Source organism: Pseudonaja textilis, chromosome 2 (assembly GCF_049901715.1).
Source record: "Pseudonaja textilis isolate UNSWEBS1 chromosome 2, rPseTex1.2, whole genome shotgun sequence".
NCBI lineage: Eukaryota > Metazoa > Chordata > Lepidosauria > Squamata > Elapidae > Pseudonaja > Pseudonaja textilis.
Window position 1 is genome coordinate 189,607,176 of NC_141991.1, and position 15,060 is coordinate 189,622,235.

Below are 15,060 nucleotides of genomic sequence, written 5' to 3' on the forward strand. Positions count from 1 at the left end.
TGATGAATTATGAACTGTGGGTGGCTCTGGCCTGGAGGAGAACAGGGGAGGTACCTACATGGGTTTTTACGGGAAAATCCCAGAATCGATTTTGCTTCTACCATACCTAGATGGATTTTTCAACAAAGCTACACTCTTGGTTAATCTAGAGAGCTGGGAGTTTCTTTTGTTGAATGTGCCAAATGAGATGGAAGACACCCACAGTCATATGATCACATTTTATGACATTTTTGCTGAAAAACTGGCACTTCTGGTTTTCAGCAAGACTGTGCTCATAGCAAAAAAAAACCACCTAACAACATTCATTTAATGACCATGAAAACAAGCCGTAAAATTGGACTGGTCCCAGGACCAAATTGTTTTATGACAGTCACAATATATAATCATAATGGGCAGCTCCATTACATTTGTATGTTGAGGACTACCTCCATAGCTGGAACCACATATAAACAGGATTTCAACAGTTCCAAAGCTTGACTTTCCACATGGCCCATGAGCCATACATATTCAGTATCATTTTCATCTGAATGCATTATAGAAGCTAATAAATACACTGAATTATATAATTTGCAGTCAGGAAAGTTGGAGTTTCTATTTTCATATGTTTGAAATGGAGATCCTATTTACCATTCAATGGGAACTAAATCAATAGTCAATTTGTCTAAACTGTCCAGTAGAATCAACAAAACCCATCCTGGATAATGTATTATCAGTCTTGAGGCAATATTCATTTTTGCTACTTTTAATCTTCCTCAGAGATTCATAGCGCTTTTCAACTATCTATTAATATCCCCATTAATCTGAACTATGCATTATTAAATATTCGAATCTACTGAATAGGATACTTTTCCTAGAAATAATTATCAATAATAATTCTTTAATAGAATCTAAACAAAAACTAAAAACAAGGGTTATTACCATTTGGAAATTATGACATTATTCCAATTGATTGTATATTTGTAGCATTTATAGTATTACAACATCTCCACAATAAAGATTTGTGAATCATAACTGAAAAGATCCGGAATGTTATTGGCATACAGACTATAGTTGCAGAAAGGTTTGAAGCAACAGTTATCCGATTTGTAACTCATACTCATAGTTTATAAATATATTAAAAATGTTAATTACAATGTTTCATAAGAACACCAGACAGGATAAAACGGAGTCACCACTCTTCTTATCCATCCAGAAGCCAACTACTGTACAATAATAGCTAAATTTTAATTTAACAGTAACAGGACAACATTCTCCATAATGCTTGAGACTATCAGGCTGTCTTACAAGGAAGGAGCCCTGGTGCATACAACTGTTTCCTAAAACATCACCAGCTGTTGATTGAGATCCTGCTGTGCAATAATTAATGGTAGAATTAGCTTTAAGAAATAACATTTGTATAGCAAAAATGTGAAGTCAGACCAGAGGCACCTAGAGCTAACCATAAAGGTGCCAACATAAGAAAATATTCATTGCAATATTAGAGGATAAGCTTACCTTCTTATTTAAATCATGACAACACAATCCCATAACGGCTGGAGTTTTTGTTGCATCAAGAAAAAGAATGTTTTCTAGTGTATCAACTTGTTCTCTATGAGGCTGTATCTCTAACCTGCACGTTTTTCACAAGTATTTGGAATGCACGTTTTTCACAAGTATTTGGAATGCACGTTTTTCACAAGTATTTGGAATGCACGTTTTTCACAAGTATTTGGAATGAACAATGAACTTAAGAAATCCAGAGAGATCAGCATTAATTACCTCTACAGTCCAACTTCATTAAAGATGTTTCTAAGTGGAGGATCAATGGGGGAAATCAAACAACAAAGAAGAACTTGTATGTGTGCAGGCTTCTCCATCTGCATCAGTCATCAAATTTTATCCTTGATTTGATGCTCCAGATCTTCTTCTAAAACCAACAGCAGAGAGACAAAGAGATGGACACAAGAAATAATGAGTTGTGGTTAGCCAACCTTTGCCTATCAACATTAAGTCTTGTAACAATGGGGTTCAATGCTACAAACTGTACTTCATGCTGTAGTTAAGAAATTATCATCGGGAGCACCCCAGCTTCTCAAATTTCTCAACATTGGTTTCTCAAACCAAAGCGCTTTAGTTCATTTTCAATACAGATTTGATCATTCAGCAACAGGAGAAAAAAATTAAAATTAAAACAAAATTCTGTTTCAATATAGGCTTAATGAGATGAAGAGAAAAATTACTTTCACTTTTCACATGCCTGATCACACATTTGCATAGACATTTTCAATCCTTAAAGGAGCCAAAATTATAGAGCAGAAATAATGGGGGAAGTACAAATGGAGATAGATAGATAGATAGATAGATAGATAGATAGATAGATAATAGATAGATAGATAGATAGATAGATAGATAGATAGATAGATAGATAGATAATTTAAAAAATCAAGTATCAGGTTAGAAAATGAATGTAACCCAGTAAATAAAAAAATATTATATTAAAAATCAAAGTCATCTTTGGTGACTTTGTGGAAACCCCTTTTCCTGGCAATAGTATGGAAGTGGGATTGCTATGCCACCTGACTACAGTTCTTCTACTACTATACAATCCAGCCACAATGCTGGTTTCCCATCCAAATAGTAACCAGGATTTTTTTGCTTAGCTGCTAAACTCACACATGATCACACAGCAATGTGCTGTTAATATGGATTAAAGCTTCCCCATAAGTACATTAGTGTTATAGAACTGCCAAGCAATAAATACTTAAGATACCAAATGGAGTTAAATTTTCAATTTAATTGGAAAACAAATAGACACTTACCTTTCTAGGTATGCACATTTATTATTATTTTTTTAGACTTTAGTGATAGTAAATAAAATTATAGCGCTATACACAAATGTTGGGATAAACAAGATCTTGGAATTTTTCCAAGTGCCTGATGCATTTCTTTGACCTGTAAACAAGAACATACAATATGTTGGGATTTTGTACAAAACCTGATTCTCTATTGTTAGGTCTAAAAAAAATGGGTATATGCATCTGTTTTCATAATCCTTACCATGGCAGGATGGGGTTTATCACAGAAATGTGACCCTTTACAACATGATTGTTATGATAAGGGCTTGCCTGTTCACAACATGGCTATTGAGCAGAGCTTAATTTCAAAACACCCACTTAACACAAAATCCCAGCTACCCATAACGCGCTCCACTACCTGTCTATTTTTTTTTAAATTTGGGAGGATGTTAGTAGACACATTTCCTATTACACACTAGCCATCCACCATTTTCAAGTTTTAAGAATATCTAATGTGGCCTATTTTAAGTCTCGGAGACATCTTTGGAAAACAAAAATGAAGTTACAGGCTGGTATTTCCTTTGCTAGCTTTCTACTTGATATTTTTGGTTAAAACTAAAATAATTTAAAATGGATGGAACAGGGAGTTTGGCCACTGTGGAATTCTGGGAGGTGAAGTTCATACATTTTAAAGTTAGCAAGTTTGAAAAACATTGATCTAGAACATGGAATTACTGGCATTTAAGATTCAGTTTGAAAATTATGGATGAGAGTAATTTAACAGGTCAATTCAAGTCAAGTTCCATCAGATATTGCCCCTTAGATAATTATTGTATTGCTGTCCTGGAAGAAGTACCTCCATGCCAGCAAAATATCCTACTACTTTGACTTCATTGGGTTGACAATATTAAAAAAGTATTTCACTTTTGTAATAATGCCCATAACTCAAATAAGCAGAGTTAAGCCAATAAATGGCTTCAACCAAAGTTGTATGCTTGACAACTATGGAATGCAAAATAAATGATTTCCAACATGCTGAAAACCAGGGGAAATGGAGAAAGAGACATTTTAAACCAGAGGAATTAAAAGTATAGAGTGGAAAGTGGAGAATCAGAACCAAACACATTGTAATTTCTGAGGCATCGATAACTTGTATAGCTCTTGAAGTGAAAGACATTGACCGGCCATGTTTCAAAGGTTTCTTTGATATAGCACACGGGTGTCAAACTTGCCGCATCATGTTGATGTTGGGTGATGTATCACACCATTCTTGCCTTCGTGGAGCTGGGGTGGGAGTGACCTGCTAGTGTTGCATCTGGTCTGCAGGCCACCAATTTGACATATAGCACAATCCTTTAGGTCTCTAATTTTCACAAATGCTAAAATACTACATGCTGTGCCTAACAAGGTTGAATACTTTTTCTTTTCAAGAGAGGTGAACACAAACCCATCCTAGGTCATCATGTGTACCCTTTTCTCCTGTTCACCTGTAAAATTATTTTATCCCCCTAACTGGAAAGAGTTTTGTCCTGTGTATTTAGGTTATATAATTATGGGAGCTTTTAGTTCTTTTAGTTTGAGGGGAGTCCAGTCCACTTTTCTAGTTGTGCATCTAATGATTGCAATTGTCCAGTTATTAATTGCCTTGATATTTGCTGCACTGAGTTTGGACTTTGAGATCTTCATTTTCATAATGTACCATTTATTTCTAACCTTCTTCTTGACTTCAGTGGGCTTGATGTTGTTTTCTTAAAAGATGTACAGGTATTTGTAATAATAGTATTCATCCAGACTCTTGATGCTATTTCTTGATTTTTCTTCAATTTGTACTATTTCCCTCCTGTTGATGGTAAGGGTGGCATTTGTCCAGTCCAAATTCCACTGCAGTATTTTGGTTGTATATTCAGATAGTGTTGAGCAGGGATTCTATTTCAGATGCTGTTTCTCTTGTGCCCTCAAGTTAGTGTTGACTCCTGACAACTGTTTGTAGTTTCCTTGGCAAGATTGCAGAAGTCATTTTCCGTTTCCTGCTTCCTAGAGCTCAGGGGAAAAGAGTCACCCAGCTTCTTTTGTGCCTCAGGCAGGACTAGAGCTCACAGCCTCCCAGTTTTTAACCTTACCTGTTGCTATCAAACTGGCATGCTCTACAATGCTTATAACCTGTCCTTAACTGGAATACATCGTGGCATTCTTAGTCCTGCATAAACATTCATCCTGAAAATGACATGCAAATATGCAGAAAGAATTTCTCACATACATTTATTTGGGTGGCAATTCTGAATTACCTGCAGGCTTGAGAGAAGATTTTAGTAACAGTTTAGTAATGATTGTTAAGATGAAGGAAGATTTTAATAATCATTTAGTAATGATAGTTAAGATGAAAGATAAGAAAAGACAAGAGTAAGGAGAGAAATTGTTTTAAGGCTCATAGGAAGATACTGCTGTATAATCACAAAAAACTAACTGGTTCTCTATTTGATTTCAGCAGATTCTGAGACATTCTATATGTTCCCCCAAATACTGAAATTATGCATGTTTTTTTTTTCAAATTGAAGTTGTTTGGAATCTGAAGTGTATCAATTCTACACTAAAGTCCTAAGGCTGCAATTATGTCTCAAATCCTATGGCTCTGAGACAAGGTGACAAAGTAATAGGTAGATTGGATTAGAATAATTTGTCACTATACTTGTTTCAGAAGAAAAAAATACCACCCATCTTCTCTGCCTGTGGTTTCTTTCCAGACTTGGTCACATTCAATTATTCTTCCTAGATTTTAACCCATTGCATCTTAGACCTATTCTTTCAGCTATCCTACATTCAGGCTCCTTAGTGATTATCTGCATGTTTCTTAAGGCAGGGGTCCCTAATCCCTGGGCTGCACCCCACTACCGAGCCATGGACTATTTAGAAATGGAGCCATGCAAGTGGTTGGTTAGAACACATGCTATATGCGTGCAGCTCAATTTGTGTAAGTGGTAGACTGGTGGGCATTTGCACATATATTGGCCTGTCGCTTGCATAAGTTGATCTGCATAAGGGCCATATATGCACATGCAAGCTCATGACGTCCCACCACTCACACAGCCCAATTCCCCTCTCTGCCCCCCCCCCCAGCTGGGCCACCAAACCACAAACGTTGGGAATCTTTGACTTAGGGCACCTTCAATATTGCAGGCCAGTTCTCCCTATCTATTCACACAACACATTTTATTCTCTGCCAATTTTATGGTTGGAATCCTAGTTTTTCCATTTCTGCAAGGATTAAACTCCCACATAATCAATGCATTATTCTTTTTACCTATTAGAAATACTGTTCTGTGAGCTGAGGTTTGCCTCAATTCCTTAGTTTGGAATATGCAGCTGTAATTTCCAGGAGCACTTGGTCTGATTCTCAAGACACTCGTTATGTTGAAAAGTCCTGTGTCTGTCAGCTTATGTGTTGTGTTTGCAAATATCGTGTCATTGATTATGTTTTCATAAAGCCAAAGGACGTCAGCCAGGGGGTACCCTTCTGCCTGGCAAGTTAAGATGTAGTCCTCGTCTTCTTTTCTTTCCTGGATGTTTATCTTCTTGTAAGGTGCTACATAAAAAGAAATAAAGCTTTTAAGAAGTTTTTATTTTCCTTAGAGGTGATTGACAAGGACATTATACAATGAAATATATTTTGTGTTGCTTTTGTTAAACAGGCTTTTTCATTCACTGTACAAGTCTTTAAAAAAAAGTTTGGGTAGAAAACTACAATGGTATTAGTAGTAGTTTTCCTCCCAATAACAAAGACTTAGAAGGAGCCATTTTTATCATGGCCACAGAAAAGAAAAAAGGTTTTAAATCTCTCTTGCTGCCTGCTATATTTTGATAGTTATGAATCCACATACAAACTCCCAGCTGCGTTTTTAAAAATCTGCATGTTAAAGGTAAACTATTCATTAATGTTTCGCCTTTCTGAAATAAAGGGAAAAAAATGCTACAGTATAAAATGTAATTCAGAATATTCAAAATTGGGGGTGGGGAGAGCTAATTTCAGAACTTCCCTTCCAGGGAAATTTCTGTGAAGCCACAAAAATAAGAGGCAGAAAATAGAATCTCACTTTATCCGTGGATATTCATAGGGATAATCGAGAAGATATGAAGGAGGTTGATCTGCTTATTTGTTATGAAACAAATGATGGCAATAATGACACTTATCCCTCTGTGATTGCAAGAATGTGAGAAGACTGGAGATGACACTGGTCAAACCATCGCTATCTGGGTCACTTTGTTGGAGCATAACCAGATTGCTTTCCTTGGGTAGCTTCTTTCCAAGGCTGGTTGTGTAGGCCCTCTACCTGATCTTCTAAAATAAATGACAGCTATTGTAAGTAAAATAGCCCCTCCCTTGAGATCTTGCCTCCGTAGTATGAAGTCAGAAGAGAAGGAGCAAAGATTGCCCATAATGTACTTTTACACAATTCTATCAGCATAATGGATTAATACACCAAGTCTTTAAAAATCAGATGTAGTCAGGGTAGCAATTTCCAAGCTAACAGTTTTTATCAAGGCATACTCCTTCAGATTTTTGGCCACCATAGACTAATACATCTTTTCCCCTAGAGATATTCTTCAGTGCTGAACATATAAAAGCAAATCTGGTAAATTTCATTGTTAAATAATGGCACATCATTCCGATTTCCGCCGGTGACATTCTATGGCTACTAACCTTCAATTTTCAAGTCAATGTACTTGTGATCAGCTTCACGATAGTTGACAACACAAAGGTAACATCCAGCATCTGTGATCCTTAGATGGGTGATATGTAGCATAGAATAGCCCTTTTTCAATTCCTCATATAATAACGTAGCTCTTCCTTGGAAATGTCGGTGTTGCCCTGACAGATCTTCGCGTCCATTTTGGAGCTTGTAAACTTCCTTGGCTTCGTCTGACAGTTTTTGCTGCCAGAAGATATTCAACTGTGTCAGATTCAAGAAGTTATCCGCTGGAAAGTGACATCCTATAGTCACATTGCTTCCATATTCTGCAGAGTAATGAGGCTGAATAACACTCACCCTAAATAAAGCTGGAAAAAATAATAATAAAATAAGCAAACATACTTGAGTATCCACCGGGCAATTTACATTTTTATGTAGGAATAATATGTGTGCTGTAACTCAATTAACTAAGAGCCTGCAGATGCTGAATATCTAAATATGTGCATTTCCAGAATATAAATGAATAATCAGTAACAATCATCAGTGCTAGAAGAGAATTGATTTGCTCTCTTTTGACATTCTTTATATAATCAAAATATATACTTTATGTAATTGATCTCTAATCAATTAAATGCCTTTGGTTTATACAGGTAATCCTTGACTTATGACCGCAATGGAGCCCAACATTTCTGTTGTTAAGTGAGTTTTGCCCCATTTTACGACCTTTCTTGCCACAAAGTGAATCACTGAAGTTGATAAGTCAGTAAACTGGTTGTTAAGTGAATCTGGCTTCCCCGTTGACTTTGCTTGTCAGAAGGTCACAAAAGGGGATCACGTGACCCCAGGACCCCAGGTCATAAATATGAGCCAGTTGCCAAGCTTCTGAATTTGGATCACATGATCAAGTGGATGCTGCAAAAGTCGTAAGTGAGAAAAACCGTTTTTCCAGTGCTGTTGTAACTTTGAATGGTCACTAAACTGAACTGTTGTAAGTTGAGAGCTACTTGTATCAGCATGATGTGTTTTTTTCTAAATGATTGCACATTTATGTGCTCACAGTCCTTGTTGCTCCCATAATGTAGAAGCTGAGTCAGAAGTTGAAATGGATTGACCGGGTCCTCTTAATCGTTACAGGCTGTCTAGATGAGTAACTATGATCACGGAAGCAGTCATTTCCTTTGGTCTTCATTTTAATGTATACTTATTCAGTAATATTATTTGCATTTCTGGTATGCAAACCAGGTTTTTTTTCCCCCTGCTAGCTGTACTTTCACTGATAGGATGAAAAAGAGTCATAACTCAAAGAAAGGTGCATATAGATGTTAGGGAAAATGTCTACTAAACAGAACTATTAGGGAAAAAAATATATGAAAATGGGACAATATTTCTAATTGAATGCTTTTTTTTTCTTTTTGACTTGAACTGATGCAGGAATGGGAAGTAGTCCCATTTAAGCATTTAAATTTGAAAAATGAGAAAAAAGAGAATGAGAAGCAAAGCAGCACTGAACATGGCGGCTGCTTTTAAATGGAGCAGCCAAAGACAGTGCAGACAGCTACCCGGGATGAGCTCTTGGAAACAATTCCATGGTGAAGAGTCCCTGATTTCTAGCCATTGTTTTATTTTTAAAACACATTTCACCCGACCCATAAATGACTGTGAGATATTCCAGGGCAATTTCAAAAAAAATATAACTGCAAATATTACAGGAAACTGATAGTGCAATTGGTAACGTGTTTCTTCTTCTAGTTATGATTACTAAAACACATGTTATGCTAATTTGAAGGGTCTGTGAACAGCAAGAAGAAGATTCTAAAAAAAATCCATAATTTTAGAAATGGAAATCTTCAGTAGCATGAATTGGGGTGTGGGGCAGCCTTTGGCATTCAGACTGCATAGTGAAGGTCTCAGGAATGTCACAAGGATGGTCTTCCCAGCTCAGAAACCTGCTATCATGGCTGCGTGGTGAGTTACAAAAAGAAAAGTCCAGGTCAGACACAGGAAGGAGACCCTATGCTGGTTAGACAGAATATAGTGTCTAAGGTTAGACAGCATAGTTAGTTTGTGAATGGGAGCTGTCCCCTTAAGGGAATGCCTCATGGGAAATGTAGTTAATGCCTCATGGGAGATGTAATTCATGTCATGTGGTCACATCTGTAATCCCGATTGGTTACTGAATTGACCTCTAGTTGGGTTGGGGGAGTTTTGGTCATTCTTACCTGGACCCCAGCATTGTGCTGGAGGCCTCCCTTGCTGTATCATTATGGGATGAAGATAACTATCTTTTCACACTATGAAGATGACAATGCAAACATTGGACATTAGATGAATCTCAGCATAACTGTGAGTTATACCTTGAGGATGCCTGATATAATCCAATAAAGAAACTTTGTATGGAAGCTTTTGTAGTGTTTAGCTACTTATCCCAGGTATTTTGGGAAGATAAATATTGCCTGGGGCAAGATAGACACCTTCAGGCACACTGCTGACCAAAGCATCAGGTTGGTGGTGCTTCCTGCAGATTCCCCAAAATCTGCTTAGATTTGGCTTCTTTCCCAGAATGTTTCTGGTTCCTGGCTGCTTACCCTGAGTTTGAAACCTTGAATCCATAACCGGAACCAATCCTTTGGAGATTACTCCAGATACGTGGGATCCTTGGTCCTCTTTGAGCTTTTCTTGCATATGTTTCATTCAACAATACCTCAATCAAGAAACTACCAACTCAGACAATCACACCAACAGTAAACAAAAGCAATAGTCAAGGGATTACCAAGTCTGCTCCCACCAACACTGATGAGGCAAGCCACTTATATACAAACAGACAGCAAATCCCACTTCCTTCTAGCATGGATGATGTTATCTAGTTCAGGGGTCCCCAACCCCACAGTCCATGGACCCGCACTGGGTCTGCAACATGGCAGAAACTGGCCTGCGCAAAGAAGCAAAGCCCCATCTGCAGGATGCAGGCAGCACACAAAACCACTCTCCTTCTAGTTTGCGGAAAAACCTCTCTCTATGGAACCGGTCCCTGTTCCCCAAAGGTTGGAGGCTGCTGACCTAGTAGGATGAATGAAACCTCTGCAAGAAAATAATCCAGCCAGACAGCATCAAGGATGCCACGGTTCAAACCTGAGCTATAAATATTCTCTTCTACTGGTACTCCAGATATGCTTGGAACACCTTTTATGCTGGTTGAATGGAAAAGAGACACAAGCCACAACACTTGTCCTTTTGAATATCTCCCACTAAACTACAAAAGCGCCTGTACCCAAAGGACCATGGCCACCCCAAAGCACTACAACAGAGGTCCCCAAACTTGGCAACTTTAAGACTTGTGGACTTCAACTCACAGAATTCAACTCACAGATTCTGTGAGTTGAAATCCACAAGTCTTAAAGTTGCCACGTTTGGAGACCTCTGCACTACAACATTGATTCATTTGGACTTAAAGCCCCTTAGTGCAACAGTTCTCCTGAACTGAATTTTTAAGGGAGTAGCAAACATCTCATAGAGTTCTGGCACACATCTGAAGTTCTAAATTTGATGGACAATTCTGAGAATATTATTGGACAGTATATCCTATAGAAAACTCTCACCTGCTATCAAGGAAAGCTGGGATGCAAACAGCAGAACTGGTAGGAACTTGGCCATTTTTCCAGAAATATCTTTAAAAAAGAGTAACATCATTAATATTGTAATGCTTCAAACAGGCTGACTCAAGCCAAGGTGCTTTGCGGTGTTTCTGTCGATAAAGGCCAATTCACTGAGGACTTTAAAAAAACACAATTGATATGGAAGTAGGAAGATATATTTTTCCTTTGCCACAGAGAAATGGCTCTTTAGCCTATTGTGTTCTTTAAAAAACCATGCCTGTCAATTGAGACCCTACTCAGCTTCATTTGCCATGTGTCTCCTGACCTTGAAAGTACCGGGTAGTCAAGCAGACCCCAAGACATTTGGTTGCCTCCAAGTCCGGTTTCACCAGAAGAAATGAGCTAGCATTTGTATCCTTACTGCTTAATGTCAGTAATGACTACCTGTCCCATGTCTCGGTCTGCAGGCAATGTTAAGAACTGAGAGAGCTAATTTTATAATTCAGCAGAAACTTTGCTAGGCTGGTCTTCAAGTTTAAAATTATTCCACAGAACTTTGCATTTCCTGTTCAGATGGATTAATAGTTGCATTTAACCTGTTAACTTATTTCTTGTATGCTGTTTTTGTGCATTATTTTAGTACTAGATGATGCTTTGTAGTTTTACTTCATGTTTTCTATTTGACGGTATGCTTCTATATATTTCTTTTGGAAGCTGTCTTGAAGATGCATGGATAAACATTTCTAGAAATCTAATTTAAAAGACAATAACTTGTACTCTCTAGTGCAGGGAGGGTGTTTCACATTAGTTTGGACATCCAACCTACTTTGGCTAGTCCTCAACTTACAACCATAACTGGGACTGGGACTTCTGCCATTAAGCAATGTGGGTAAGTCACTCGTGCCCAATTTTATGACCACTGTTGCTGTGGTTGTCAAGCAAATCACAAAATAGCTTCCCGATTGATTTTTGTCAGAAAATTGTTATAAGTCCTTTGAGAAGGTTGTAGATAGTGATCATACGATCCTGGGACACCAAAACCATTGTAAATACATGCCAGTTGCCAAGCCCCCAAATTGCAATCATGTTATTGATGTAAGGACCTGTCACAAGTCACTTTTTCCAGCACCACTGTAACTTTGAATTGCTGTTATATGAATGGTTGTAAGCTGAGGCTACCTTTATGCCCAAAACAGAAAGAGGCAGACTGGATCAGACCAAGGACCTATCCAAATACAATAGTTCTATTCGTGCATGGTTCTTGGAAACAGGTATCAATAAGTATATACATAACCAACTGGTAAAATAAGAAGGAAAATTAATAAGGACAAAAGGGCATATTTTCCCCAAGAATAGAAGTGTATTTTTAAATTAAATCCCATGTCCTACGCAAAGGCACCCCAAAGGTTACAGGACAGATCTCAACCTTCAAGAATTGTGAAATCCAATTCTATAAGAGAAACTCCAATCTCTGCTAGTTAGCCCAGGCATAAAGAAGAAAAAAACCACGGGCTTTGCTGAGCACATCATCCATCTATCTATCTATCTATCTATCTATCTATCTATCTATCTATCTATCTATCTATCTATCTATCCATCCATCCATCCATCCATCCATCCATCCATTTATCATCTCTCTCTATTCATCATCATTACTTGTTTGTTTGTATGATGTTCATCCAGCCTTTATTATATATATATAAAATTCAAGACAGCAAATATGCCTAATTTTCCTTCCTCCTCCTGTTTTCCCACAACCCCCCTGTGAGGTGGGCTGGGTTGAGAGAGAGGGACTGACCCAAAGTCACCCAGCTGCTTTCTGGGCCAGTGCCTTAATTATTAAACCAAATTGCCACGGCTGTTGTGCTGGAAAACTGTTGGATGTACAAAATCTATTTTTAATTTTTTTTCTTTTTACTTCGCCCAACCGAGCTGCTCATCTTCGCCAGTCTGTAGCTCATTCCAATCAAATGCCTACCAGTAGCTTCAGTGAGAGAGAATTTGCAAAATAAACACATTTTTAAAACCTTGGGGGGGGCGGAATTGACATGGCCTGCCTCCCTCCCTCCTTCCCTCCCTCTTGTATCCTACAGGTTCACGGTTTCTTCTGCCTCTGACCCCCTTGTTCCCTGTGAAACAGGATTGCTCTATAAATTGGCCGTGCGAGGCAGAATCATAACATTAACGAGCTAGTTATCAAGTTACTGAACTTAACTGCTCCGAATTAAACTATTGTAGGTCGGTAGCTGTCAGCTCCTGCACAATTGCATGATCGCAGCCCATGAAGGCAAGTCCACCAACTCTTTGGATTAGTTCTACCACCTTATTGTTGTGATTTTTTTTTTCCAGCCTCACTTCCTACAGAGCTTGCCTGCCCGTACTTCAAATCCCTTGTCCTATTTCCTGCCCTCGGGGATGACAGAAAGCAGAACTGAGAACACCCAGTGTTTGCGTGATGATTCGGACCACATGATATTCAGACCACACGGTCAAGCTAGCCTTGCATTAAAAATCATGTCTATGTGCTTTAAGCCTATATCTATATCTAATCTAATCTAATCTAATCCTATCTATCTTTCTAATGACTCACGGTCATGATTAGAAGGAAGAGCATGATGGAACAGGATTGAGACATCAATGGGAATTCTACTTGACCTTTTCCTTTATCATGAGAACAAAAGAACATTCAAAGCCCAATGGAGGTGAAACGCAGGATGAAAACAGGCAGGAACCTTCACAATAGCATCTACACAGAGCTTCCCAGAAGAGGCTTGGAAAAAGACAAGGGACGCCGAGGGAGGTGATAAGGCAGCTGGCCAGCATCCTTTGTCTGTAATTTCACCTACTTCCCTGGGTTTCAATGTCATTAGGGAACTGGGTTTGACACAATAGCCACTCTATTTATCTGTCAGAGTATTCCTAAAGCAAAATCAGATGTTTTCCATGGAATGTCTTCCTTTCCAGAGAATCCCTGCATTCTGGTTTTGATCAATGTTAGGGCTGTCTGGGATCCCAAATCTGCGATAGTTTTCAAAGCACATGGAGGTGAAGTCATGTGTTTATCCATTGCTCTTTCAGCTTCTACCGACTTGTTGGCACATAGGTTGGTACATGGATTCCAGCGGTAACTATAGCAACTGGGGTCGTGTCCTTCCCCTGCCCACTCCTGCAAACCCCCATGACTGTTTTATCTACCCCCAAACCCCTGTGGATACCGAGAACTATTTTGCACTTAACTTTTATACCTGAACTAGAAACTTGCTTTTGAAGATGGTCCTAACCAGTTAACTGAAATATGACCCCCCACACAGAGATTTAAATACATTTTTCTCTTTTAATTGTGCCAAACAGCAAGGCCAAAGGGAAATGAAATGCCATTCCCTGGATGATTTCAGAATCTCTGCTCTTTTGCCCATATTTGTCACATTCTTCTGAGGATGTTTTTAAAACATTAACCAAAATTTAGCGTCTGGGAATTCTGCCAAATTCAACTTCCAACCTGGGGAGTTACAGTTTGGGAAGGCTTTCATGTACTTAATATTCCCATTCCAGCAATATTTTGATCTACCTGATACCTTTTACAATCCACCCAATACCTGGAGTTCTCTGGGTGTAACATAGACAATTGAAAATAATTATATAAAATAAGAATTATGGAAGTGGAAACATACATAAACACTATTCATTGTATTATCTATCATCTCTCTCTCTCTCTCTCTCCCTCCCCACCCCTTCCCCTATTTCATCCATTTCTCTGACTCAAAGTAATAGCAAACTTAAAATAAAATGAAAAACAACAACACTAAACCACCACCCGAAAGAAGTCAGGCCTTAGCCTGGTCCAAAAGAAACATGGGATAAATATTAGGCATGCTTCCCTTTCTCCTTGGGTTTTCCCTAAGCAGGATGGATTAAACCCCACAGAAAACCTGGATTTGCACAGGGAAAATTTTTTACTGAGAAAAGTGGCCTGCAAACACAACAACAGGAGTTGGATGGTCAAGGGAG

The 15,060-nt window shown here is 38.4% G+C and overlaps 1 protein-coding gene across 6 annotated transcripts in view; it reads right to left on the reverse strand.

The window, feature by feature from the left end:
* Positions 1-945: 945 nt before the first annotated feature.
* Positions 946-15,060, reverse strand: part of CD274 (CD274 molecule) — a 29,419-nt gene continuing 15,304 nt past the window's right edge. For 3 of the 6 annotated variants that reach the window (XM_087926676.1, XM_087926678.1, XM_026703738.2), the window contains exons 2-6: positions 11,056-11,124; positions 7,471-7,827; positions 6,073-6,354; positions 2,799-2,931; positions 946-1,906 (exon numbers count right to left, since the gene is read on the reverse strand). In XM_087926676.1, the coding sequence (XP_087782802.1) occupies positions 2,831-2,931; positions 6,073-6,354; positions 7,471-7,827; positions 11,056-11,124 (809 nt within the window). In that variant the 3' untranslated portion in view covers positions 946-1,906; positions 2,799-2,830. Of the gene's footprint in view, positions 1,907-2,798; positions 2,932-5,932; positions 6,355-7,470; positions 7,828-11,055; positions 11,125-15,060 lie in introns of those variants that run through there. The other 3 variants (XM_026703740.2, XM_087926677.1, XM_087926675.1) reach the window with 3 other exon arrangements.